This window comes from Eleutherodactylus coqui, chromosome 10, assembly GCF_035609145.1.
Source record: "Eleutherodactylus coqui strain aEleCoq1 chromosome 10, aEleCoq1.hap1, whole genome shotgun sequence".
NCBI classification, from domain to species: Eukaryota; Metazoa; Chordata; class Amphibia; order Anura; family Eleutherodactylidae; genus Eleutherodactylus; species Eleutherodactylus coqui.
The window spans coordinates 29,673,991-29,698,970 of record NC_089846.1 but is presented as its reverse complement, the minus strand read 5'-3'; the positions used below and the strand labels follow the sequence as shown (position 1 = coordinate 29,698,970).

General features: G+C 49.0%; 2 protein-coding genes across 3 annotated transcripts in view; both read right to left on the bottom strand.

Moving 5' to 3' along the window:
• Positions 1-23,355, bottom strand: part of MAPKAP1 (MAPK associated protein 1) — a 168,784-nt gene extending 145,429 nt beyond the window's left edge. For both annotated transcript variants that reach the window (XM_066580758.1, XM_066580759.1), the window contains exons 1-3: positions 23,238-23,355; positions 6,886-7,204; positions 718-807 (exon numbers count right to left, since the gene is read on the bottom strand). In XM_066580758.1, coding sequence (XP_066436855.1) covers positions 718-807; positions 6,886-7,141 — 346 coding nt within the window. In that variant the 5' untranslated portion in view covers positions 7,142-7,204; positions 23,238-23,355. The remainder of the gene's footprint in view (positions 1-717; positions 808-6,885; positions 7,205-23,237) is intronic.
• Positions 18,293-22,050, bottom strand: LOC136581040 (glycophorin-binding protein 130-like). Its single transcript, XM_066582032.1, has 2 exons — positions 21,763-22,050; positions 18,293-20,665 (listed from the first exon to the last, which is right to left on the bottom strand). Exons 1-2 carry the CDS (start codon positions 22,048-22,050, stop codon positions 18,293-18,295), a joined length of 2,661 nt encoding a protein of 886 aa, XP_066438129.1.
• Positions 23,356-24,980: the final 1,625 nt, after the last annotated feature.

The window sequence follows — 24,980 nt, the reverse complement described above, 5'->3', positions numbered from 1 at the left end:
AAAAATTGCAGGTGGAATTTCCATGCAGAAAGTCTGCACGGAAATCTTGCGCCAATTCTGCCCCATGTGGACCCAGCTAAGAATTAATACTGCTTTGAAGACAAAGAGCGGTCACACCAAATATTGATTTGATTCAGATCTCTACTTTCTTCAGTCACTTTGCGTTTTCTTAGTTGATAAAAATAAACTATTAACACTTCTATTTCTGAAAGCATTCTCATGCTGGGTTCACACAGGACGGAAATTCTGCAGAAATCTCGTGGCTTGGCCGCACGGAAAAAACGCAAGATTGCCGCAGCTTCAAAACCCGCGGCACTCTCTTCCCATAGAGAAGAGTGAGGCCGCAGCGGAAAAAAAAAAAGAATTGACATGCCATGGAATTGAATTTCGCACCACATATCAGTTTCCGCCCAGTTTGCCGCAACGGATTGGCCGCACCGTGTGGACAAGATTTTCGCAAAATCTTATCCGCATGGCTGGCTAATCCTGAGATTAGGAGCCGCGGGCGGAATTGCCGCACGGAGATTCCGCTGCAATTCCATCCCATGTGAACCCAGCCTTACTTTTTTAAACGCCTGCCTAAAACTTTTGAAGAACTGTAGGTTCCCATTTACAGTTTCCGGTTCCGTAACTTGCGGAAGGCGACGTAGAATCTTTTCATGGGCTGCACACGTCACATCGCTACTTCCTAGATCGGATGACAACAGCAGACGTTACCTGAATGGCTTGTGTTCCGATCCTTCCACTGGACGTTCTTGCATTTGATCTGGTTCTGCCTCTCCTTCCGAAGACGCTCTAGTTTCTGAGCTGAAAACCGAAACCAAGAAAAAGGGGAAAAAGAAAAAAAAAAAAAAAAAGACAAAAAAATACTTTGTCAATGAAACTTTCCCGGGAGGAGAGCTGACAATTAATTCCAATTTCATGAATATTTCATAATGCATATATAGAAAGATGGGGACGAGAAGAACGGAGGTGAGGGAGGGGTACGGGGGTGCATTTCGGAAAGGCAGAGTCGAAGACATAAAATTTTTTAAAGCTGACACAAAGTTCAGAAAATACCAACAAAAACAGGAAAATGTTCTTGATTTATAATTGAAATTAGGGGCCATAAAACATTAATACAGACCATAAAGATAGTATTAACATAGAAGGGAATCGTAAAATGTGAAAACTTGCATGATTAATAGGACAGTTCGTTTTATAAATCATTAATAACGGTCTTAAAGGAATTTTAATGTACAAATGAAGTCTCGTGAATGTTACGGAGTGTGCATAAAATTACAGATATGAATTACGTGCCCCCGTTTCAAAAATTAAAGATAAATGAACTCGGGCTCAACTATTAAAGTTTTAAATGTAAAATCCTTTATCTGAAAATCAAGGAAAAATTATAAAATGTCAGGGCGATATAAATTAGCCGCGTTTTTCTATGGTAGGACGGAACGGTTTATAGGTAATAAAGGAGGTGATTTGTATCCGCGGCAACATTAGTCAAATGTGTAGGGGAAGCGCGACTCCGGGGAAGATATTTTTATTTTATATGTTTTTCTTTTTGCCTTAAAGATGCCGGATGGAATAATGATGATGCGCGAGCGCTGGGTTTAGGGAGGAAAAGCCTAAAAAAACAGCGGGGCCGGTCAAATGGCTTCACGTGGCAAAAGGGGGTGAGAGGGACGATTCATCAGAAATAGGCTTAGATTTATAGGATGATAGAAAACGTACAAAAGTGTCATCGGTGTTATTGTTGTGCAGCCGCAAATTAACAAGGAGTTACTACAATAAGTAAGGAATATCTACAGAAGGATCTGCCAGCTCTCCTGACTTGTCAGTTTTAGTGAATACTAGGTGATATACCCGAATGTTGCCCGTTTTTTGACCAGCAATCCTGCAATATACAAAGTGGGCCACAAAAATGAGCAGAGCACCGCACTGTTATATAAGCGGTCCAAAGGAAAATCCGTGTTGCCCCTAGCAACCAATCACAGCGCAGCTTTCATTTTACCTCAGCGGTATAAGAAATAGCAACCAATCACAGCGCAGCTTTCATTTTACCTCAGCGGTATAATATATGGCAACCAATCACAGTGCAGCTTTAATTTTACCTCAGCGGTATAGGAAATAGCAACCAATCACAGCGCAGCTTTTATTTGACCTCCACAGTATAATATATGGCAACCAATCACAGCGCAGCTTTAATTTTACCTCAGCGGTATGAGAAATAGCAACCAATCACAGCGCAGCTTTCATTTTACCTCAGCGGTATAAGAAATAGCAACCAATCACAGCACAGCTTTCATTTTACCTCAGCAGTATAAGAAATAGCAACCAACCACAGCGCAGCTTTCATATTACCTCAGCAGTATAATAGATGGCAACCAATCACAGCGCAGCTTGCATGTTACCTCAGCAGTATAATAGATGGCAACCAATCACAGCGCAGCTTTCATATTACCTCAGCAGTATAATAGATGGCAACCAATCACAGCGCAGCTTGCATGTTACCTCAGCAGTATAATAGATGGCAACCAATCACAGCGCAGCTTTCATTTTACATCAGCAGTATATGAAATAACAACCAATCGCAGTGCAGCTTTCATGTTACCTCAGCAGTATAATATATAACAACCAATCACAGCTCAGCTTTCATTTTACCTCAGCGGTGTAAGAAATAGCAACCAATCACAGCGCAGCTTTTATTTGACCTCCACAGTATAATATATGGCAACCAATCACAGCGCAGCTTTAATTTTACCTCAGCGGTATGAGAAATAGCAACCAATCACAGCGCAGCTTTCATTTTACCTCAGCGGTATAAGAAATAGCAACCAATCACAGCACAGCTTTCATTTTACCTCAGCAGTATAAGAAATAGCAACCAACCACAGCGCAGCTTTCATTTTACCTCAGCAGTATAATATATAACAACCAATCACAGCTCAGCTTTCATTTTACCTCAGCGGTGTAAGAAATAGCAACCAATCACAGCGCAGCTTTCATTTTACCTTGGCAGTGTAAAAAATGAAAGCTGCCCTGTGATTGGCTGCTATTGGCAACAAAACTTACAGGGGGAAGTCTGTGAGTTTTTTATCTTTAATTCCGCCAGTATTCGTCACCGGGTGCTGAAAAACGCTAAGGCAAAATGGGAGTGAAAATCAGATTTACTAATTTGCCCTCCAGAAGGTCCCCAATTCAGCCGAAGCCACCCAAATTACATGGGAATACAGCAACACACCTGAGCAACACCGTGCTCCTTCCAAAAATTGGTAAAAATAGTGTACAGCGGTGTAATAATAATAACAACCTTTATTTGTATAGCGCCAACATATTCCGCAGCGCTTACATAGACGGGGGATACAGGAAGACAAAAGTACAAACATTACAGAACCACGGTTACATAGTGATCAGTTGATGGAAACAATAGGGGTGAGGGTCCTGCTCCAACGAGCTTACATACTACAAGTAATGGGGTGATACAGAAGGTAAAGGGGCTGGCGGTATGCACGGTATGGTGAGGTGGAGAGTGAGGGGTGTTATACACAGACAATGGTCAGACATTTAGCTGTGTGATGGGGCAATCAGAGCACAGGGGTGTCCCTGAAAACAAAAGTAGGCCCACATAGGGTCTCCTAGATTAAAAATTGCATCCAGGAAGATATCAGGTGTGCTGCTTGTTTCAAAAGCAAGGTCATAAATTTTACAAGGAGAAATTCTGGCATTTGAGCTGAACACTCAGGCACGGACCGGCTCCAAGGAACAGCGGTAGAGCCAACACAGACTTCGCTACACAACACAGCAATTGTACTGCTTGTTTAAAAAGCAATGTCATAAAGTTTGCAAAGGATGAATTCTACCAGGTGAACAGAACAGCCAAGCACGGACCTTCTCCAAGGAAAAGCTGTGGAGCTACAGATGTGTCTTGTGCTCTAAAAAAATTCTCCATTTTGGGAGGAGGAGAAGGAAACAAGGCGAAAGCAGGAGAAGAAGAGCAACAACACCACCTTGAGGGAGGAGGGTGCTCCTCCTGGAAACATGGTGTAGTTCCATATCTCCATATTAACACCACTAAAGCATGTTGGGCAAGCTATGGCCGCTTGTCCAGCTTAGACACCCAAAAGTCAAAGGGGCCAACTGCATGTCTGAGTACATCCACACGGGAGCTGACATACTCTTGGACCCTTATGGAGAAGTGCTGTCAGTGAATCCTAGTCCTACCCTGTTCAGTTGCTGCAGGCTGCAATGGGCTGAAAGCAGCTTCCTGCCGGTCCGTCAATGGATTATCCAAGTTATAAAAGGACAAAACAGCTAATACTCATCTCTCCTCGCTCGTGCCCCGCTACCGCTCCAGGAACAAAACTGCATTACAAATTACACATACACATCCAAGGTACCACCCCTAGTATAATCTCCCCAGATCATCCAAAGCTCTCCTCCCAGTAATCATCTATACATGCAGATCGAGGCGCCCCCACCCAGTATAACATATACAGTGCTATGACCTAGTATACATATCTTAACACCCCTCCACCCACCACCACCCCAAAAAAAGTAAAAAAACACCCAGCGCTCCTCACTCACAGTAGACTTGTTTATCCGTCTTAACTATGTGTGACTCGTGTGGTCACCAGATTGTAGGGGGTGCACTAGACCAATGTAGACTGAGTTGATCGCCTCCCCCTTTGGTCCATCAGATCCGGTGATCGCCTTCTTCCGTGTGACAGTATTTTGTGAAGCTTCATGATTCATCCTGCTCCTGCCTCTGTCTCCTCCCCTCAGATGTTCTGAAACACTGCTGTCAGCTCACCGGCGCCACCACAACACAATCGCTACGTTCTGATACTGTATTTATTTTATGAGCTTGGTTCCAGTGCTGAATTTATGTTATGAGCATGATTGTGGTGCCGAATTTATGTTCTGAGCTTTGTTTGTGTTATGAGCTTGGTTCTGGTACAGTATTTACTCATTAATTTGTTCTGATGTGAGTATACTACTATCTTGCCGTTTTCTGCACAGGCAGACTGGCTATTATTGCACTATGTACATCGTTCGTTTTCTTATGATGGGGGGGGGGGGGGGGGAAATATTCCTCACACCTAAGGCTGGCACTGGCTTCCCCTGTAGTATAATCACATTCAGAGGCCCCATTTCAAGTATCACCACATTTAGAGGCCCCCTCACAGTATAATCATATCCAGAGCTTCCCCTTTATCCCTGTAGTGTAATCACATCCAGAGCTTCTCCTGCTCTCCGGCAGTGTAATCATATCCAGAGCTTCCCCTTTATCCCTGTAGTGTAATCACATCCAGAGCTTCTCCTGCCCTCCAGAAGTGTAATCACACCCAGAGCTTCCCCTTTATCCCTGTACTGTAATCACATCCAGAGCTTCCCCTGCCCTCCGGCAGTGTAATCATACCCAGAGCCTTTTCGCCCTCCTTTCCAAAGTATAATCACATTAACAGTTTCCCCTTGCCGTATAGTCACATTCAGAGCTCCACCACCATAACAGGAACTACACCTGCTCACATCTTCCCCATACACCCAACTCTGTTCACAGCAGCCAGTCCTTCTCATCCCTGGTCACAGTAATCAAACACAGGAGCCACATGCAGCTCATACCACATAGCACTGAGCAGAGGTCTCCCCTGAAGCACTCCCCCTGCACTTGCTTGAAGTCTTCTGCCAATCCTTCCTGGATTGGAAGGAAGGCCTGGCTGTGATTGGTTGATGAGCTCCATGGCTCAGCTAATCAGAGCCAGTGCTCATTGAACCAATCATAGCCATTCAATGAATGAATGGCTGGGATTGGTTCATCAAGCGCCGGCAAGGATTGGCTGAGCCAGGGCGCTTGTGAACCAATCACTGCCAGCCCACTCTGGAGGCGAGAATTTTGATCCTCCAATCCAGGAAGGGCTGGTAGAAGACTGAAGACAAGTACGGCGCTGAAGAGAAGACCTGCGCTGGAGATAACAGCGTTTCTTAGGTGATGTATGATTTTTTTTTTTGCTTTTTTACGGCAGCTAGGGCTTTTGGTAAAGGGCTTATATTTCAAGCCCCCTTCCTGAAAAGCCTCGCAGGTGGTGCTATAAAGTCGCACAACTTTGCAGCACGACTTGCGACTTTGCAGCGCTACAAAATCGTGGTATCGCTGCGATTTTCTTGCGGTGATATTGTGTCGCCCGTGTGAAGGAGGCCTAAAGCTTCTCCAGCTTCTGGCAGGCAGCGGGTGTGAACAGGGGGCAGTGGGTCTTCTAGCAGATGTGTCTTGTGTGTGACATGTCTGCTACCGTGTTTCCCCGAAAATAAGACAGTGTCTTATATTAATTTTTGTTCAAAAAGGTTTAACTTTCTTACATGTATAGCTGCCTGGACACTATTTAAATGGACTTTTTTAATTAACTGTTAGCAGGGCTTAAATTTTGGAGTAGGGCTTATATTTTAAGCATCCTCAAAAAGCCTGAAAAATCATTTTGCATCCTCAAAAATTCTGGAAAATCATGCTATGTCTTATTCTCAGGGTATGTCTTATTTTCAGGGAAACAGGGTAGATGCAAAGCAAAATTATTATTTTTTATTAGAGCCTGGCGGCAGAGCAGTGGGGCGAATTACAAATGCCAACAAGTCTGAAAAATCTTGTCTCCATTTGCTAAAGCTTGGTTGCATTGGCTATTGATCCCTACACCAGCATTTGGATATCCTGTATTTAGATTATTTTCTGGGGACTGAAAACTGTTTGACCTGAGAAGTTTATCTTGGAAATTTGACGCTGCACATCAATGCCCAAATCAGATTGGAGAACTAACGAATACATATACAATGTATAACTCCAGCAGTACAAAAAGAATCAATGTTTTTATGACAGTTTTCAAGCACTTTAAAGTGTGAGTTTACCTGTGTTTGATCTCCTTCTGATCCCGAAATCCCAGCTAGAAGTAATATCCACAGATTGAGAGTATACGTAGCCTTGGGTTTCTCCATTCCCTTGTGTCTGTGTGATATTCTCTCCGGACACTGAAGATGGATACAGTTTCTCTAAGTCCACATCATGGTCAATGAGAACCATCTCACACATACCTGTGTCATCACTAGTAACATGTGATTGGCGAATATGGGCCAAGATAATCAAGGGATTGTCCAGAAAAGCCATAGTGTCCCCCCGTGCTGCACGGGACCCTCACCAACGTATCCAGTAATCCATAACGGCAGAGTCCTGGAAGGTAGAGAGAAGAAGAGGTTAATAAAGGGGGACCCAGTTGGTGCCCATTAAAACGACATAAAATATAGTACCAGTTATTCTCAATGTGTATTAATTACTTAAAGGCGTTTCTCATCATACTTTGTTGTGGTGGGCCTTTTTCTAGTAGCATGGACATCCATTGACTTTAACCCTTTCCAATCCACTCTCTGACGTCTTCCTACATTCTGATTGAAGCTTGTATAGCTCCAATGTCAGAAGAGGTCCGACAGGGTATTCTTACCGTCTATCGCCAGCCACTTCGCTGTCCCAGCCTCTCTGGCGCACACACTGGCTTTAGCCAGCAGATGGCACTGTTGCATAGCAGCAAAAAGAGAAAGCCTTTTAGGAAACCCTGAATCCAAAATTGGCTTGGAAAGGGTTAAGGGGTGCCATTGAGCTCTGCAAGGAAAAAGGAGCAGGTCTGACAGGAGACAAAGTGACCCGGTGCGTTCCTGATTAGTGGGATAACATCCTAGATATGTTTCGCCACTGTCTGCGATGAGACGATCCCTTTAATAATGTCCAGAAATCAATATAATATCTGCTCTCGCTGTGATATTCGTGTCCTAACACTCATCTGAAGTCAGGATGGAACGACAAATGTCAAAGTGAACACAAAGCTCTACGAAGTGATTAACATGCCTTAATGGCTTCTGTTTCCTTGTACGCCAGGAAGAGCTCATGAAATATCCCTCCAACGGAGGCCTATAATGGGGGTCATACGGCGGCATCAGTCACCATAGGCTCCCATGTTAAATTGACGTATTCTGCAAGTCCTTTTTCTTTACTGTAAACTAAGACTGGGCAATTAATTGAATTAATTTGACTACATCGGCATTTTGTCGAGACACGGTTCCGAATCGGAATCGTGAAATTGAAATGAGCCCTGCCCCCTATGATTTCCGCAAAACCTGACAATTCCATGCAAGTCCGATTAGATCGTTGTGTTGGATTTTCAGTGTTAGATATCTTGGAGCGGTGCCAGTTTTATTTTAGAAAAAGGTGGTGGTTTATGATCACATTCACTAACATGCCAAAAGTCATGGGACAGGAACTAAATTTGTGTAGAACCCCCTTCTACAGAATGCAGCAATTCGACATGGCTTCAATGTCAGTGAACAAAAGGCATCTGGGAGGGATGTTGAGCCATGGTAGATGCATAGCCACTCACAGCCCTGTGGTTTTGGTGGGTGGAGGGTTCGGGGTGAGAACAGACCTCTCCACTACATCCTATAAATGCTTGATTGGCTCATGTTGAGCAAACGTGCAGGGCACACCATTCTTAAAAACTCCCCAAAATGTTCTTTGAACCAATTCTGGCCAACATGGGCCTAATGGCACAGAACATTATCCTGCTGTTGTGTCCCATCATTGTGGGGGTACATGAAGGGCTGCAAATGGTCACCAAGCAGTAAAACGCGGCAGGTATTACGCAATAAAGTGCTTTGGCCAACTAGAAGACCCAACTCATGCCATAAGAACACAACCACAGCAGTGTGGACCACCACCAAACTACATAGCGGCTTGTTAACAACTGGGGTCCATGACTTCTGCGCCACACACAAACCCTACTGTCAGCCCAAAACCATTGGTACAATGACTCATCGGACCATGCCACATGTTGCCAGTCCTCTTGGGCGCAGATAGCAAACTCACGTTCCCAGGTGAGGCGCCATGTCCAGGTTTGCGATAACAACATGGGCAGTCTGGTTTGTCCCATGGAAGCTACAGACTGCTGCATTGACCTGCGGAGTATATGTGTGGGGGTCTTCTGCATTGAATGTGGATGTGATTTCTGCAGGAGTCCCTTTTCTGTTCGCACGATAATTCTAGCCGGACGCCGCTAGTCGTGATAATTAAGCACCCATAGACGGCCACTGCGCTATCCTCCATGGGTGGTAATTAGAGATGAGCAAGCATACTCGCTAAGGACAATTACTCGATTGAGCATTGTCCTTAGTGAGTACCTGCCCATTCGGAAAAAAAGGTTCGGCTGCCGGCACGGGTGAGAGGTGAGTTGCGGCGGTGAGCAGTGGGGAGTGGGGGGGAGAGAGGGAGAGAGAGATCTCCCCTCCGTTCCTCCCCGCTCTCCCCCGCCGCTCCCCGCCCGCCGCCAGCAGCTGAACCTTTTCTTCCGAGCGGGCAGGTACTCGCTAAGGGCAATGCTCGATCGAGTAATTGCCCTTCGCGAGTATGCTGCTCATCTCTAGTGGTAATCCCTTTAATGATGTATCCCTGGCGAACACGGGACACTGCGATTCGAGAAATGATAAACTCCCACATGGACAATTCTAGCTAAATGCCGCCGGTCGCCATCATTAAGCCCCTGCAGGTGGTAATGACTTCTATGACGTCTTCCCAGTACACACATAACTCTGTGGATCAATGACCGCTACATGCCCGTACAACTTGGGAAATGGAATGCCCCGTTGGTCTGACACCCACTATCATGCCACGTTCAAACTCCAATATTTCGCATCGCCTTGCCATGAGCCCGCTTGCCATCAACCTGACTCACAAGGTAGCACCTCACAACTTCCCCCAAATATCACCTGAGGTTATGCCCCTTTACATACGGCTATCCCATGACTTTTGGCGTGTCGATGTATTCCACCTTCTCACATCTATCTGTGACTTATCAGAAAATAATTCTAACTGAATTCTCCCTAAGTTTGTAGTCTGCTGCTGAGGAGCAAGCGAAGAGCAACTGGCAGGTCCTTAAATGGTTGGAAAGTTACCCTTTAAAACCTATACAATATGAGACCCTAAAATCATGAATTCCAAGAGCAAAAAAAAAAAGAAAAATTGTACTCGCCGATCCTGCGCCATCCAGACTCATTTCTAGAAAGCCCCTCGCATTCATTCATGATCCCGTCCACGTCGTATCTTCTTTCCCATGGCTCAAGTTAGTGCGAACGTATGATAGACACACAAATCCTAAATTAAAGTAGACAAACGCGCCCAGCTTGCATGCCGCCTTCTATCAATACGGCAAAATGCTAATTTCCTAATTAACAACCTAATTAGGTAATTATGGCGTTGCAGAAGGATGCCGCAATGAAATATGACAACATGGTCACCTCTTTATATGGCACCTGTGGGGCCTTTTCAGCTGTTACCCGCAAAGCCTGCGGTATCAATCGGAGAGCAGATGTCAAAAAGACCTTGGCATTTCTCAGCCTGGTGGATGACTGAGTGCTCCAGACAGGAATGGTTTAACTCTTTCATAGCAGAGGAAAGGTAAAGACGCGGTATGAATGCCTAACGCCTACCAGATAGCGGGAAACAGATGCGCAGAAGAGGAGATTTATCAGCCACGTCCGCAGCTTTCTGAAGATTCTGCTTATTGAAAACTTTCGGCAAAAGTGTGTATTCAACCCACATCTGTAAAGGACTCGTGTTCCGAAAAACAATTATTATTACGACTCCAACCAAGAGTGCCCTAAGCCTTTATGCTACCCGGGGCGAAGTGAGGAATGGCGTCTCCCCGGCAAGAAAGTCAAAAATAGTCATTTTACAGTCTTTGAAAGTGCCGATACACAAGATACCCAACACGTATTCGCAGTATTGAGGCTTGTCTGATAATACCCCCAGTAGTGTCCTCCTTAGTGGCCCAATAGAAATAGTGACCCCCTTAATGGCCCCAGTAGTCACAGTAAACCACTCAGTGGTCCCAATAGACATAGTGACCCTATTAGTCACTATGACTATTAGGCACCACCATAACTCACAGACAGCATGTCCGCTGCCTTGGGGTCATATTCAACTCTGATCTCTCCCTTACCCCCTACATCCAATCTCTGGCCCGAACATGTCAGCTGCACCTCAAGAACATCGCAAGAATCCGCTCTTTTCTCACTGTGGACACGCTAAAAACGCTCACTGTTGCCCTCATCCACTCCCGGCTCGATTATTGCAACTCGTTGCTGATTGGCCTCCCCTGCACCAGACTCTACCCTCTCCAATCCATCCTGAATGCGGCAGCCAGGCTCATCTTCCTGTCCAGCCGCTACTCAGATGCCTCTGCCCTGCGCCGGTCACTGCACTGGCTGCCCGTTAAATACAGAATTCAATTCAAACTCGCTACCTTCGTCCACAAAGCCCTCCACAGCGCAGCGCCTCCCTATATTGCCTCCTTTATCTCAATCCATCAACCAGCCCGGGCTCTCCGCTCTGCTAACAAAACCAGACTGAGCGCCCCTTTAATTCAAAACTCTCCTTCCCGCCTCCAAGACTTCTCCAGAGCAGCACCGGTCCTCTGGAACGCGCTACCAAAGGCAATCCAGGGCTCACAAAACTTCAGGCGTGCCCTAAAAACGCACCTCTTCAGGGAGGCATACCGCATTCCTCTAAACAAACCCCTCTGTACTCCGCCTGATAACATGCTCCCTGACCTACTGACTGCAATCCCTGCTAGCCGTAATCAACCGGCACCTGCAGTCATCCCGATTCAGCCATCACACGGCTAAATGTCTGACCATTGTCTGTGTATAGCATCCCTCACTCTCCACCTCGCCATACAGTGCACATCGCCAGCCCCTTTACCTTCTGTATCACCCCATTATCTGTAGTATGTAAGCTCGTTGGAGCAGGACCCGCACCACTACTGTTTCCATCAATTAATTACTTCATGTAACCGTGGTCTTGTGTTATTTCCCCCGTGCTTTGTAAGCATTGCAGAATATGTTGGCGCTATATAAAGATTATTATTAATGGTCCCAATAGTCATAGTGATCCCCAGTATTAACAATGGCGCCAGGTAGTAATAGTGTCCCACATACTGGACCTCCAGCCGGGCAGCAACCCAGGAATGCACTCTGTCCACAGCTCAGGTTGGACAGTCACTGCGATGTCATCGGTCGGTGACCCCTGACCTCTCCCTCCGGTGTCTGCACTGCATGCAGGAACACAATGCCAGGAGGAGAGGTCAGGGGTCACAGACTGATTACAGACCGCCGGCCACCCAACCTGATTTGCGGACAGAGCTAGAACTCGGCTTGTGGGGTTGCAACACGGCCGGTGATAATTTTTCACCAGCCATTAATATGGACAGTAAAAGAATAAATACCAGCCGGATGGCAACCCAAGTGCCACCCCTCTGAGGTTCTGCAGACTGCCTTAGGCGGCAGGCTCCAGTCGCCTCATGGAAGGGGCGCCCCTGATTTCACCCAAAATAATTAAACACGGCATTACCAAAATGCTTGTTTGCACCATTGTAGTATACGGAGACTCAGTGATAGGAGTTGGGCTATGTGTATTATCCAGCTTATCTCTAGAACCATTGGACCACCACGACTGCACTACTGGATAGTATCTAGACGGCCATACACCTTGGATAGCGGTTGGCCGAAAACTTGTTCAGCCAATAGCCGTTCCTCCCGATCCCCCCTATACACTCACTTGGCTCTGCCAAGCATGCATGCAATGGGAATAAAGGGTTACCTGAGTTGGGTCTGTGGACTGAAGAGGGAGAGGGTATATTATCAGCAGTCGGTCTCCAATACGATCCTCCGGTTCGGGATCCTGTTTTCAGGCTACTGCAATTTTCTAGCTAATACATATTGTGCACTGGTCTCCGATTGGCCAGCACTTATCATGTGAGCAGTATTGGCCAATCAGAGAGCCAGTAAAGCACATCGGCAGGCTAGCAATGCACTGTGGGAATTATGGTAGGTAGTCTGAAAATAGGACCTGGAACAAGTGGATCAGAGGGGGCATCAGCACCGAAGACCAACAGAGGGTGATATAACTACCCCCCCTCCCAGTTCCAAGACAAAATTATGTCCCAAAACCGGAGTGTTATTTGTTCCATTAACGAAACGGAAGCAAACGAGGGGAAATGTAAGGCTGGGTTCACACAGGGTGGATTTGCCGCGGTTTTAGGCCCCCTGCACACGGGTGGAAATTCTGCAGTGGGATTTCCCACAGAATTTGCGCCCCTGCCCGCCTGCATAGGATTGCATTGCAAAACGCAATCCTATGCAGACGGCCGCGATTTGTCCGCGTGAAAATATACGCGGAAAACAAATCGCGGCATGTCACTCCTGGGCCGCCAGCTGGCACATCAAAGAGCCGGAGGAGAAGGCGAGACCCGCACTGGTCCCTGCAGCGACGCGGGTCGGGTCCTGCTGCGAGATTTCTCGCAGGGAATCCGACCCGGCCATGTGCAGGCGGCCTTACAGCGTTTTTTTTCTCGTTGCGATTTTGCTGCAGAAGAACTGCTTCTCCGGCAAAACCCTTCAAAGGCTATTTTTGTGTTGCCTATTTTCTTGCGTATTTTCCCCGCTTTTCCACAAGCATTTTTTCCCGCCGCGCTTTATTACTTTTGCAGCGTCCATAGGAGGTCTATGGAAAAAAAAGCGCCGTGGAAAAGTCAAAAGAATTGACCTGCTGCGTCTTAAAAAGCCGCGTCGCAGCTGTGAGAGCAGCTTGTTGCCCAAACACATTTGCGCTGCATTGCGCTGCAAACGCAGCAGTTTTGCCGCAGTCTGGATATGCAAAGGCAAACCGCAGCAAATCCGACTTGTGTGAACCCAGGCTTAGGGTGGACACCCTCTTGCGCTTTTCTTGCGGGTTGTTTTTTTTTTAAGCGATATCACTGCTTTTTTCTAACGCATTTAGTTTTCTTACAGCGGAACAAACGCGTAGACGGACGCACTTTTGTTTCCAGTTCAAAACGTTTTTTGTTAATACATGCGGTCAATGGGAGACAGCAAACATCCCAATCTGTGTCCGGCTGCTTTCACATCTGAGTCGGGAGTTCCAGTTTCGGCTCCGTTCGGAATCCTGTGGCTGAACGGGATCCATCTTATAACGGAACGAAATAGCGCCAAACGGACCCTAATGACTATAACGAGGTCCATTTGGTTTCTCCTTCCGTGGTAACAGCACTGTCTACGCAAATCTACTTAAAAACGGATCCGTTCAAAATGGAAGACAGATGGAACCAAAAGGATGACCTTCTGTTTGCTTCCATCTGCCATAGACTTCAATGCAAAAGCAAAAAAAACAAAACACAGAAAAAAAGGGAAAGTTGCTTTCATTCAGTTTCCACTGCAGAAGGCAAAGGGGTGAGAAGAACTGGCTAATAAGTGGAGTAAGAGGGATGTTTGTAGAATAAGATATATTACTAAGTTTTTTATATTTGCTTGTACTACTGATTTATGCAAAGTTTGTTGAAAGGACCCATTTATCATGAGTTAAAGGAATATTCCAGCCACTGATCAGCTGACAGAGGCGCTCAGGTAAGCAACACTGTTACTTCAGTCCACACCTAGCACAGCACCGTACATTGTATAGTGGCTGTGCCTGGTATTGCAGCTCATTTCCGTTCGCCTGAACAGGACTGAGCTGCTCTCGGGCCATGTGACTGATAAATGTGACGTCAAAAGCTTGAGAAGAGGCCTCTTCAATCCGCTAAGTGGTGAGGGTCTTGAACAGAAGACCCCCACCGATCCACTGCTGAATTGGACAGGTCAACGGTAGTTTAGTTACAGAAAGCCCCTTTAATTCAATGGGTGCAACGTAATGATCCATTTATACTACAGCATATGCTGGAGGGGCTTTGAGATATGCATGGGGTTGTCCAAACCAGGAAGACCCTTTAACCCCTTGAGTGGCACGCCCGGAAAAGTTCCGGGGACGAGCTCCACTGCTCATAGTGACATAGCCCGGAAGATTTCCGGGCTATGTATCACTATGGGAGCTGCAGAGCACAATGCCACAAGCTGTGACAGTGTGCTCTGCCTGCACAGTCCCACAGAGAACAAAGCAAGGGCTTTGAAAAACCAGCAGGAGATATTGCCGACATGTCGGCAATGTCCTGCTTTGTTTACAGGTTGCCATAGAGACCATCGGCTTGTCAGAAGCAAGCCGATGGTCTCTGTGGCAGGGAGAGCTGGTTGTTAGCTGTCAGAGGACAGATAGGTACCTGCTCTTACAGCAGAGATCAGAGAAAACCTCCGATCTCTGCTGTGTTAACCCTTTACATGCTGCAGTCTATGTGACTGCAGCATGTAAAGGGTTGTCACTGCAGCATGTAAAGGGCTGTCACCATCGGACACCTGGAATGTGATCAGGGGTCCTGATGGGTCCCTGTGGAAGTCCCCTAAAGGGACAAAAAAATATAAAAAATTTTTAAAAAATTTAAAAAAAAAAAAGTAAAAAAATTATTAAAAAAATAAAAAAAACACTTGTCTCCCTTTACTTTGTAAAAAATCAAAAATACAATCACACATGTGGTATCCATGTGCGTCGTAATGACCCAGAGAAGGAAGTTAATACATTATTTAACCCCTTAATGACATGGCCCCTTTTTTTCTTTTTTCCCCATTTCTTTTTTTCCTCCCCTCTGTTTAAAAAATCACAACTTGTCCCGCAAAAAACAAGCCCTTATATGGCCGTGTCAATGGAAAAATGAAAAAGTTATGGCTCTTGAGACGCAACTGCAAAACTAGTTGAAATTCAATGATTAGACCATTTTAAAAAACCTGCCCTGGTGGGCACGACAGGGTGGTAGGAAACCTGCCACTCAAGGGGTTAAAAGAGGTATTCCCATCTCACCTTTAATGGCCAAGATGGGAGAACTCAGCCGCTGTGTCCCAACACCTTGGGAAAGGGCTGATGTCCATAGCGCTCATTGAAGTGAATGGAAACTAAGGAAACTGTGTGGGGCAGCGCCCCCGGCTCCTTCCGTAGGCTCTGGCAGGGTGGCTAGCAGCCATGGCAGAGGTTTCCATGGAAATACCCCTTTAATACACAAAAGTTTTTTCCCACTTAGGGTGCCTACCCACTTGCGATTTTTTTTCCTGTGATGTTTTGCGTTTTTTCTCAAGAGCAATTAGTATAGAATGTGTTCTTGTCCATCTGGGTTTTTTTTTCCGTTTCGTGGGGTTTTTTCACATAGGAACTGTCAGTTGCATATGTCTCCTTATTTTTCTCTTAATGCACCCATGATTGTCAATGGAGGGCTGCAAAAAACGTGCAGAAAATGCGCAAAAACGCCCATTTTTCACGCGCGAAAATCGGCAACGCAAGTGGGTAGGCGCCCTTAACTATCAAAAGTCCAGTATTCATGTGGTTTGTTTGAATGTGTCTCTACAAAATGTTAAGGCGGACCAAAATTTGGGGTAATATCAAAGTATTTCAAAGGTTCAGTCTGTTACCTGAATGCCAGATAAACCCGCTCACATACCTCCCAACCATCCTGTTGTTCAGGGATTGCTTTGAGAAATGGACTAGAAAAGAGGCGGGGCTTCTATAAATTAGCATAAAAGTGGTGTTTTGTGGGTGTTCCTAGGCGGATCGAGGGCACAACTTAAAATTGTCCCATGGGAGGTAAGCGTTAATACCAAGGTATGGAAAAGTTTGCTTCTACTCATGTGCTAGTAGGGGTGCAATCAGGGCGTAAGTAAAATTCACTACAGCAAATTCAGAACAAATCGCCTCCCTTGTTGACAGTAAACTGAACGGCGCTGGTGGAAACAGAAGCAACCGAAAGATACATATAGGAGATCACAGAGACAGACGGCAGAAACCCCAAGGTCAGATTCCAGCACCTAAGTGCGCCCTCCTCATTCTCTGCCCCTGGCTGCTACTACCCTGTTTTCCTGAAAATAAGACATACCCTGAAAATAAGACAAAGCATGATTTTTCAGAATTTTTGAGGATGCAAAATGATTTTTCAGGCTTTTTGAGGATGCTCGATATATAAGCCCTATTCCAAAATTAAGCCCTGCTAACAGTTAATTTAAAAAGTCGATTTAAATAGTGTCCAGGCAGCTATACATGTAAAAAAGTTAAACCTTTTTGAACAAAAATTAACATAAGACACTGTCTTATTTTTGGGGAAACACGGTAGGTAGTCATGTCCATACAGACATCACATATGAGGACTGGACGTTAAAGGGGTGCTCCCATCTCAGCAAGTTAGCCCCTTATCCACAGAATAGGGATACTTTGCCGACCGGTGGGGTCTGACCGCTGGGACTCTCACCAATTGAGAGACAATTGCCCCGACATGTCCCTGAAGTCCCCCTAAATAATGATATGGTACATTAAATAGTACCATTGAAAACTACAACTGGCTTCACAAAACACAAGCCCTTGGGCTATCTACACACAGGCGAGCGCGATATCGGGGCGAGAAACTGTCCAAAACACCTCCCATCACTTCAGTAGCGATCCACCGGCGCCGCTTTCATCTGCTCCAGAGGAACGGGAAGTGTTTGCCATGCTTTTCAATGGGAGATCTGGCATCGCACTTGTGTGCACCTCGCAAGCCGTGCGAAGGGTTTTACCGTCCCATTGGAAACAATGGGTGATGCGTTTAGAGGAAGATGGGACACTGGTTGAGTATATGTCTCTATTCAAAAGAATGGGGTTCATATTTGTGAGTCTCGCAATGCGCAAATCTCACACGAGTTTCTCGGCCGTGTGAAACCGGCCTCCGACAGCTACGGGGATAGATAAATAAAAGAGTTAGGATTAGGAAAAGTGGGGGGGGGAAGGGCAGCTTCATAAAAGGGTTAAAATACAACGTGCCCGATCCTTCTCTCCGGGGAAAGTGGAGAGGCAACGGTGCATATTTGTGGTGTCAGATGACTACGGGCGGATTTGAATTGCAGCATCCACACGGTTCACCCGCAAGTCAAAGTGCCCATAGGGAAGCACTGGCATCCGCAACTGCATTTAAGCCTGCGGATTTGAATTGCGGACCCCCCGATGCGGAAAGAAAAACGCAGCATGCTCCATTTCAGTGCGGATTCCGTACGGGTGGGCTGAATAGAAGTCAATGGCAGCGGACGATCCGCAATTTAATTGCGGATGCATTGCAGATTTGAAGGCTATAATTAATTAGGGAGGTGGGAAAAAAGCTGAGAGGTGGAGTTGTGAATGATCCGCAGTGCATCCGCACGGAAAAACCATTACACCCGCGATCACCCGCAAATGGTTTCCGCAGGGCTCCTGCTGCAGAATCCGAACCGCCCGTGAGGCCTAAAGACTAATGTGTATGGGGCCTTCAGCAGTCTGGCTGGAGATAAAGGAACGACTGCACTCCTTCTAGCAGCACAAAGTTCTAATTGTGGAACATTCTTCCCAAACATGGTGACAGAAGGAGCGCTGATCCACGAGCTCCTCTGGGTCGGTACTTGTATCGCGCCGCTCCACGAGCTCCTCTGGGTCGGTACTTGTATCGTGCCGCTCCGCGAGCTCCTCTGGGTCGGTACTTGCATCGTGCCGCTCCACGAGCTCCTCTGGGTCGGTACTTGCATCGTGCCGCTCCACGAGCTCCTCTGGGTCGGTACTTGTATCGTGCCGCTCCGCGAGCTCCTCTGGGTCGGTACTTGCATCGTGCCGCTCCACGAGCTCCTCTGGGTCGGTACTTGTATCGCGCCGCTCCACGAGCTCCTCTGGGTCGGTCCTTGTATCGTGCCGCTCCACGAGCTCCTCTGGGTCGGTCCTTGTATCGTGCCGCTCCAGGAGCTCCTCTGGGTCGGTACTTGTATCGCGCCGCTCCACGAGCTCCTCTGGGTCGGTACTTGTATCGCGCCGCTCCACGAGCTCCTCTGGGTCGGTACTTGTATCGTGCAGCTCCACGAGCTCCTCTGGGTCGGTACTTGTATCGTGCCGCTCCACGAGCTCCTCTGGGTCGGTACTTGTATCGCGCCGCTCCACGAGCTCCTCTGGGTCGGTACTTGTATCGCGCCGCTCCACGAGCTCCTCTGGGTCGGTACTTGTATCGCGCCGCTCCACGAGCTCCTCTGGGTCGGTACTTGTATCGCGCCGCTCCACGAGCTCCTCTGGGTCGGTACTTGTATCGCGCCGCTCCACGAGCTCCTCTGGGTCGGTCCTTGTATCGCGCCGCTCCACGAGCTCCTCTGGGTCGGTCCTTGTATCGCGCCGCTCCACGAGCTCCTCTGGGTCGGTCCTTGTATCGCGCCGCTCCACGAGCTCCTCTGGGTCGGTACTTGTATCGCGCCGCTCCACGAGCTCCTCTGGGTCGGTACTTGTATCGCGCCGCTCCACGAGCTCCTCTGGGTCGGTACTTGTATCGCGCCGCTCCACGAGCTCCTCTGGGTCGGTACTTGTATCGCGCCGCTCCACGAGCTCCTCTGGGTCGGTACTTGTATCGCGCCGCTCCACGAGCTCCTCTGGGTCGGTACTTGTATCGCGCCGCTCCACGAGCTCCTCTGGGTCGGTACTTGTATCGCGCCGCTCCACGAGCTCCTCTGGGTCGGTACTTGTATCGCGCCGCTCCACGAGCTCCTCTGGGTCGGTACTTGTATCGCGCCGCTCCACGAGCTCCTCTGGGTCGGTCCTTGTATCGCGCCGCTCCACGAGCTCCTCTGGGTCGGTCCTTGTATCGCGCCGCTCCACGAGCTCCTCTGGGTCGGTCCTTGTATCGTGCCGCTCCACGAGCTCCTCTGAGTCGGTACTTGTATCGCGCCGCTCCACGAGCTCCTCTGGGTCGGTACTTGTATCGCGCCGCTCCACGAGCTCCTCTGGGTCGGTACTTGTATCGCGCCGCTCCACGAGCTCCTCTGGGTCGGTACTTGTATCGCGCCGCTCCACGAGCTCCTCTGGGTCGGTACTTGTATCGCGCCGCTCCACGAGCTCCTCTGGGTCGGTACTTGTATCGTGCCGCTCCACGAGCTCCTCTGGGTCGGTACTTGTATCGCGCCGCTCCACGAGCTCCTCTGGGTCGGTACTTGTATCGCGCCGCTCCACGAGCTCCTCTGGGTCGGTACTTGTATCGCGCCGCTCCACGAGCTCCTCTGGGTCGGTACTTGTATCGCGCCGCTCCACGAGCTCCTCTGGGTCGGTCCTTGTATCGCGCCGCTCCACGAGCTCCTCTGGGTCGGTCCTTGTATCGCGCCGCTCCACGAGCTCCTCTGGGTCGGTCCTTGTATCGCGCCGCTCCACGAGCTCCTCTGGGTCGGTACTTGTATCGCGCCGCTCCACGAGCTCCTCTGGGTCGGTACTTGTATCGCGCCGCTCCACGAGCTCCTCTGGGTCGGTACTTGTATCGCGCCGCTCCACGAGCTCCTCTGGGTCGGTACTTGTATCGCGCCGCTCCACGAGCTCCTCTGGGTCGGTACTTGTATCGCGCCGCTCCACGAGCTCCTCTGGGTCGGTACTTGTATCGTGCCGCTCCACGAGCTCCTCTGGGTCGGTACTTGTATCGTGCCGCTCCACGAGCTCCTCTGGGTCGGTACTTGTATCGCGCCGCTCCACGAGCTCCTCTGGGTCGGTACTTGTATTGTGCTGCTCCACAAGCTCCTCTGGGTCGGTACTGGTATCGTGCCGCTCCACGAGCTCCTCTGGGTCGGTACTTGTATCGTGCCGCTCCACGAGCTCCTCTGGGTCGGTACTTGTATCGCGCCGCTCCACGAGCTCCTCTGGGTCGGTACTTGTATTGTGCTGCTCCACAAGCTATTGCAACCTAATGTCCACGTGACGCATTACAGCCAAAGCCGCTGTGCGGTCCAAGCCACGGGCACCCCGTTACACCAATAACATAGTTAAATGGGTCGTCCGAGACATTACTATCCTGGGCCGGGTCAACAATAATTGATCAGCAGCGGTCCGCGGGCCCGCTAGCAGTCTGGACCGCCCTGTCAACATTGCTGCAGACCCTCATCACACACACCTCATAGCTGCTGCAGACCCTCATCACACACACCTCATAGCTGCTGCAGACGGTCATCACACACAACTCATAGCTGCTGCAGACCCTCATCACACACAGCTCATAGCTGCTGCAGAACCTCATCACACACACACACCTCATAGCTGCTGCAGAACCTCATCACACACACACATTTCATAGCTGCTGCAGACCCTCATCACACACAGCTCATAGCTGCTGCAGAACCTCATCACACACACACCTCATAGCTGCTGCAGAACCTCGTCACACACACACCTCATAGCTGCTGCAGAACCTCATCACACACACACCTCACAGCTGCTGCAGAACCTCATCACACACACACCTCACAGCTGCTGCAGAACCTCATCACACACACACCTCACAGCTGCTGCAGAACCTCATCACACACACACCTCACAGCTGCTGCAGAACCTCATCACACACACACCTCACAGCTGCTGCAGAACCTCATCACACACACACCTCACAGCTGCTGCAGACCCTCATCACACACACCTCACAGCTGCTGCAGACCCTCATCACACACACCTCACAGCTGCTGCAGACCCTCATCACACACACCTCATAGCTGCTGCAGACCCTCATCACACGCTTCTCATAGCTGCTGCAGACCCTCATCACACGCTTCTCATAGCTGCTGCAGACCCTCATCACACGCTTCTCATAGCTGCTGCAGACCCTCATCACACGCTCCTCATAGCTGCTGCAGACCCTCATCACACGCTCCTCATAGCTGCTGCAGACCCTCATCACACGCTCCTCATAGCTGCTGCAGAACCTCATCACACACACCTCATAGCTGCTGCAGACCCTCATCACACACCTCATAGCTGCTGCAGACCCTCATCACACACACCTCATAGCTGCTGCAGAACCTCATCACACGCTTCTCATAGCTGCTGCAGACCCTCATCACACGCTTTTCATAGCTGCTGCAGACCCTCATCACACGCTTCTCATAGCTGCTGCAGACCCTCATCACACGCTCCTCATAGCTGCTGCAGACCCTCATCACACGCTCCTCATAGCTGCTGCAGACCCTCATCACACGCTCCTCATAGCTGCTGCAGACCCTCATCACACGCTCCTCATAGCTGCTGCAGACCCTCATCACAAACACCTCATAGCTGCTGCAGACCCTCATCACACGCTCCTCATAGCTGCTGCAGACCCTCATCACACACACCTCATAGCTGCTGCAGACCCTCATCACACACACCTCATAGCTGCTGCAGACCCTCATCACACACACCTCATAGCTGCTGCAGACCCTCATCACACGCTCCTCATAGCTGCTGAAGAACCTCATCACACACACCTCATAGCTGCTGCAGACCCTCATCACACACACCTCATAGCTGCTGCAGACCCTCATCACACACACCTCATAGCTGCTGCAGCCCATCATCACACACACCTCATAGCTGCTGCAGCCCCTCATCACACACAGCTCATAGCTGCTGCAGCCCCTCATCACACACAGCTCATAGCTGCTGCAGACCCTCATCACACACACCTCATAGCTGCTGCAGAACCTCATCACACACACCTCATAGCTGCTGCAGAACCTCATCACACACACCTCATAGCTGCTGCAGAACCTCATCACACACACACCTCATAGCTGCTGCAGCCCCTCATCTCACACACACACACCCACTCTCATAGCTGCTGCAGCCCCTCATCACACACACCTCATAGCTGCTGCAGAACCTCATCACACACACACCTCATAGCTGCTGCAGAACCTCATCACACACCCCTCAGCTGCTGCAGAACCTCATCACACACCCCTCAGCTGCTGCAGAACCTCATCACACACCCCTCAGCTGCTGCAGACATTGTTTTTCTTAGGTGCCAGGGGTGAATGAACCAATCATGGAGAGTAAGCTCCTCTTTACCCTTCAAAACGCGGTTCTGCAGCAGCTGAGCCCCCTGCTGCATGTTATTACTCCGGTGCTGCTTACATACCGTCATTCTTACACTACGGGATGCATCACAGTATGAACTCTCATGCAGGTTGTACTTCCAAATGCAACATCTCAGCTTGTTGTCAGTGAATGTTTTCCATCACTATCATGTCTATGACTAGTAAGCCCTCAGAGCAGCCATGGCAGGACTGCAGGCCCGGGCAGGTGACACAGGGACGTGTATTCACAGTAAGGGGGGGGGGGGGGGGGCGCTGCCATACGTGCCTATCCTGGTGACTGCTGTCAGCCCCACACTACAAGGAGGCGCTGTCAGGGTACACAAGGGGTTAACTAGCCCACAGCCGGCCCGTAGTGGCCCCTCCTCACAAGAGACGTGTAATAACGGCACCGCCGCCCTCACCTGACTCAGCGCCGCCCGTTCCGGTAAATCTGTCACCCGGTGCCACAGTCTGTTATTACTAAACATCGGCGGAGGACGTTTGATGACGTCAGAGTCATGTGACCGGGCACACAGATGACGTTCCCGAGTCATGTGACCGAGCTGAGCGCTGCTGCAGGAGGAAGCAAAGTTTCTTGGACAGGCAGGGCTGCTAGTGAGGGACTCCGGGCCGGGCGGTGGTTTAGTAGATGAGTCAAGGCAGTCCGTGAGGTCACCTGACAGAAAGTTGCCTATGGCAACCAATCATAGCGCAGCTTTCATTTTACCAGAGCAGTTGGAGGAATGAAAGCTGCGCCCTGATTGGTTGCTATGGGCAACAAAGACGGTTTTTCTAATAGGCTCATAAGTCTGCCCCAGCTACGTATTTTTAGTTGACCTAAACAAACTATATCCTAGATTTCTACGTCTTGTCGGAATTCGCAGGCGTAACACAGTTCGCTCATGTGATGGGCTTTGAATGGGCTCAGTGTAGAGATGAGCGAACGTACTCGTTTAGGGTGATTTCGCACTCGAGCAGCGCTTTTTTCGAGTAACTGAATACTCGGGCGAAAAGATTCGGGGGGCGCCGGGGGTGAGCGGGGCGTTGGGGAGGGGGGAGAGAGAGAGAGCTCCCCCCTGTTCCCCACTGCCATACCCCGCTCCACCACGCCGCCCCCCAAATCTTTTTGCCCGAGTAGTCAGTTACTCGAAAAAAGCGCTGCTCAATTGCGAAATCGCCCTAAACGAGTACATTCGCTCATCTCCAGTTCCGCGACCACACGTGCTGATTTTTTTCTATTTTTCTACACATTTGCGCACCAAAAGTCCAGTAAAATACTCTGATGAGCGTGCAAAAAAGTACTGTCTGTTCCGCAAAAACGCTGCGCTCCTGCGTACGCAAATTAAAAAACATCCTGTGTGACGCCGGCTTATTAACCGGGTTGAATTGGTGGAAATCTGAAAGAGCGGTAACCATTGATTTTGGTAACGGAAGAAGAAGCAGCAACAGAATAATCGCCAAAGTCACGCGGTGCTATAATGGTAAATCCGGAGGCGTCCTCATCCTCCATGATGCGCCACACAATCACCTGTTGGCGAGGGGTCTTGGTGTAGCTGCAGTAATATGGATATGTCACATATTATGGCCTCCGTTTACGGCCGGGCTCCCACGGGCCGACTGGATTCTGCATGCGGACCCCACTGTGGCCATCCTGCGTGCCTGTTTCTGTGTTACGGATGTTTCGCAGCGGCTCGCTGTTGGACACGTGCAGTACACTCTTTTTTTCAGTACTTGTATTTCTTGTGCAGCCGCTAAGCGATGACGCGGCTACCGGAGGCCCATCCGCAATGTTAATTGCACATGGGCTGCTGGTCAGATGACTTCCACTGACTTCAGAGGCGGCCGTCCGCGCAGAATCCGTGGCAAAATAAAGCATGCTGCGATTTTTATTTCGGTTGCAGATTCCACAAGTGTGAGCGAAAAAGCAAATTTACATGCTTTTCAATGTCTGCGTATTGCCACGAATCCTCTGGGCGAACGCTTACCTGTCCGCCATCTTCTCCTGTGCTGCCAATGTGCCGGTCGCTGCAACGTTGCTATGGCGATGACATGGCGTGCTCTTCTGTGAATGTGCCGACCGTTGAGAGGACGCAGCGCTGTCGCCATAGTAATGATGCGGCTCCTGCGGCCATTCCACAATGATGATTGCAGAATGGCCGCGGCAC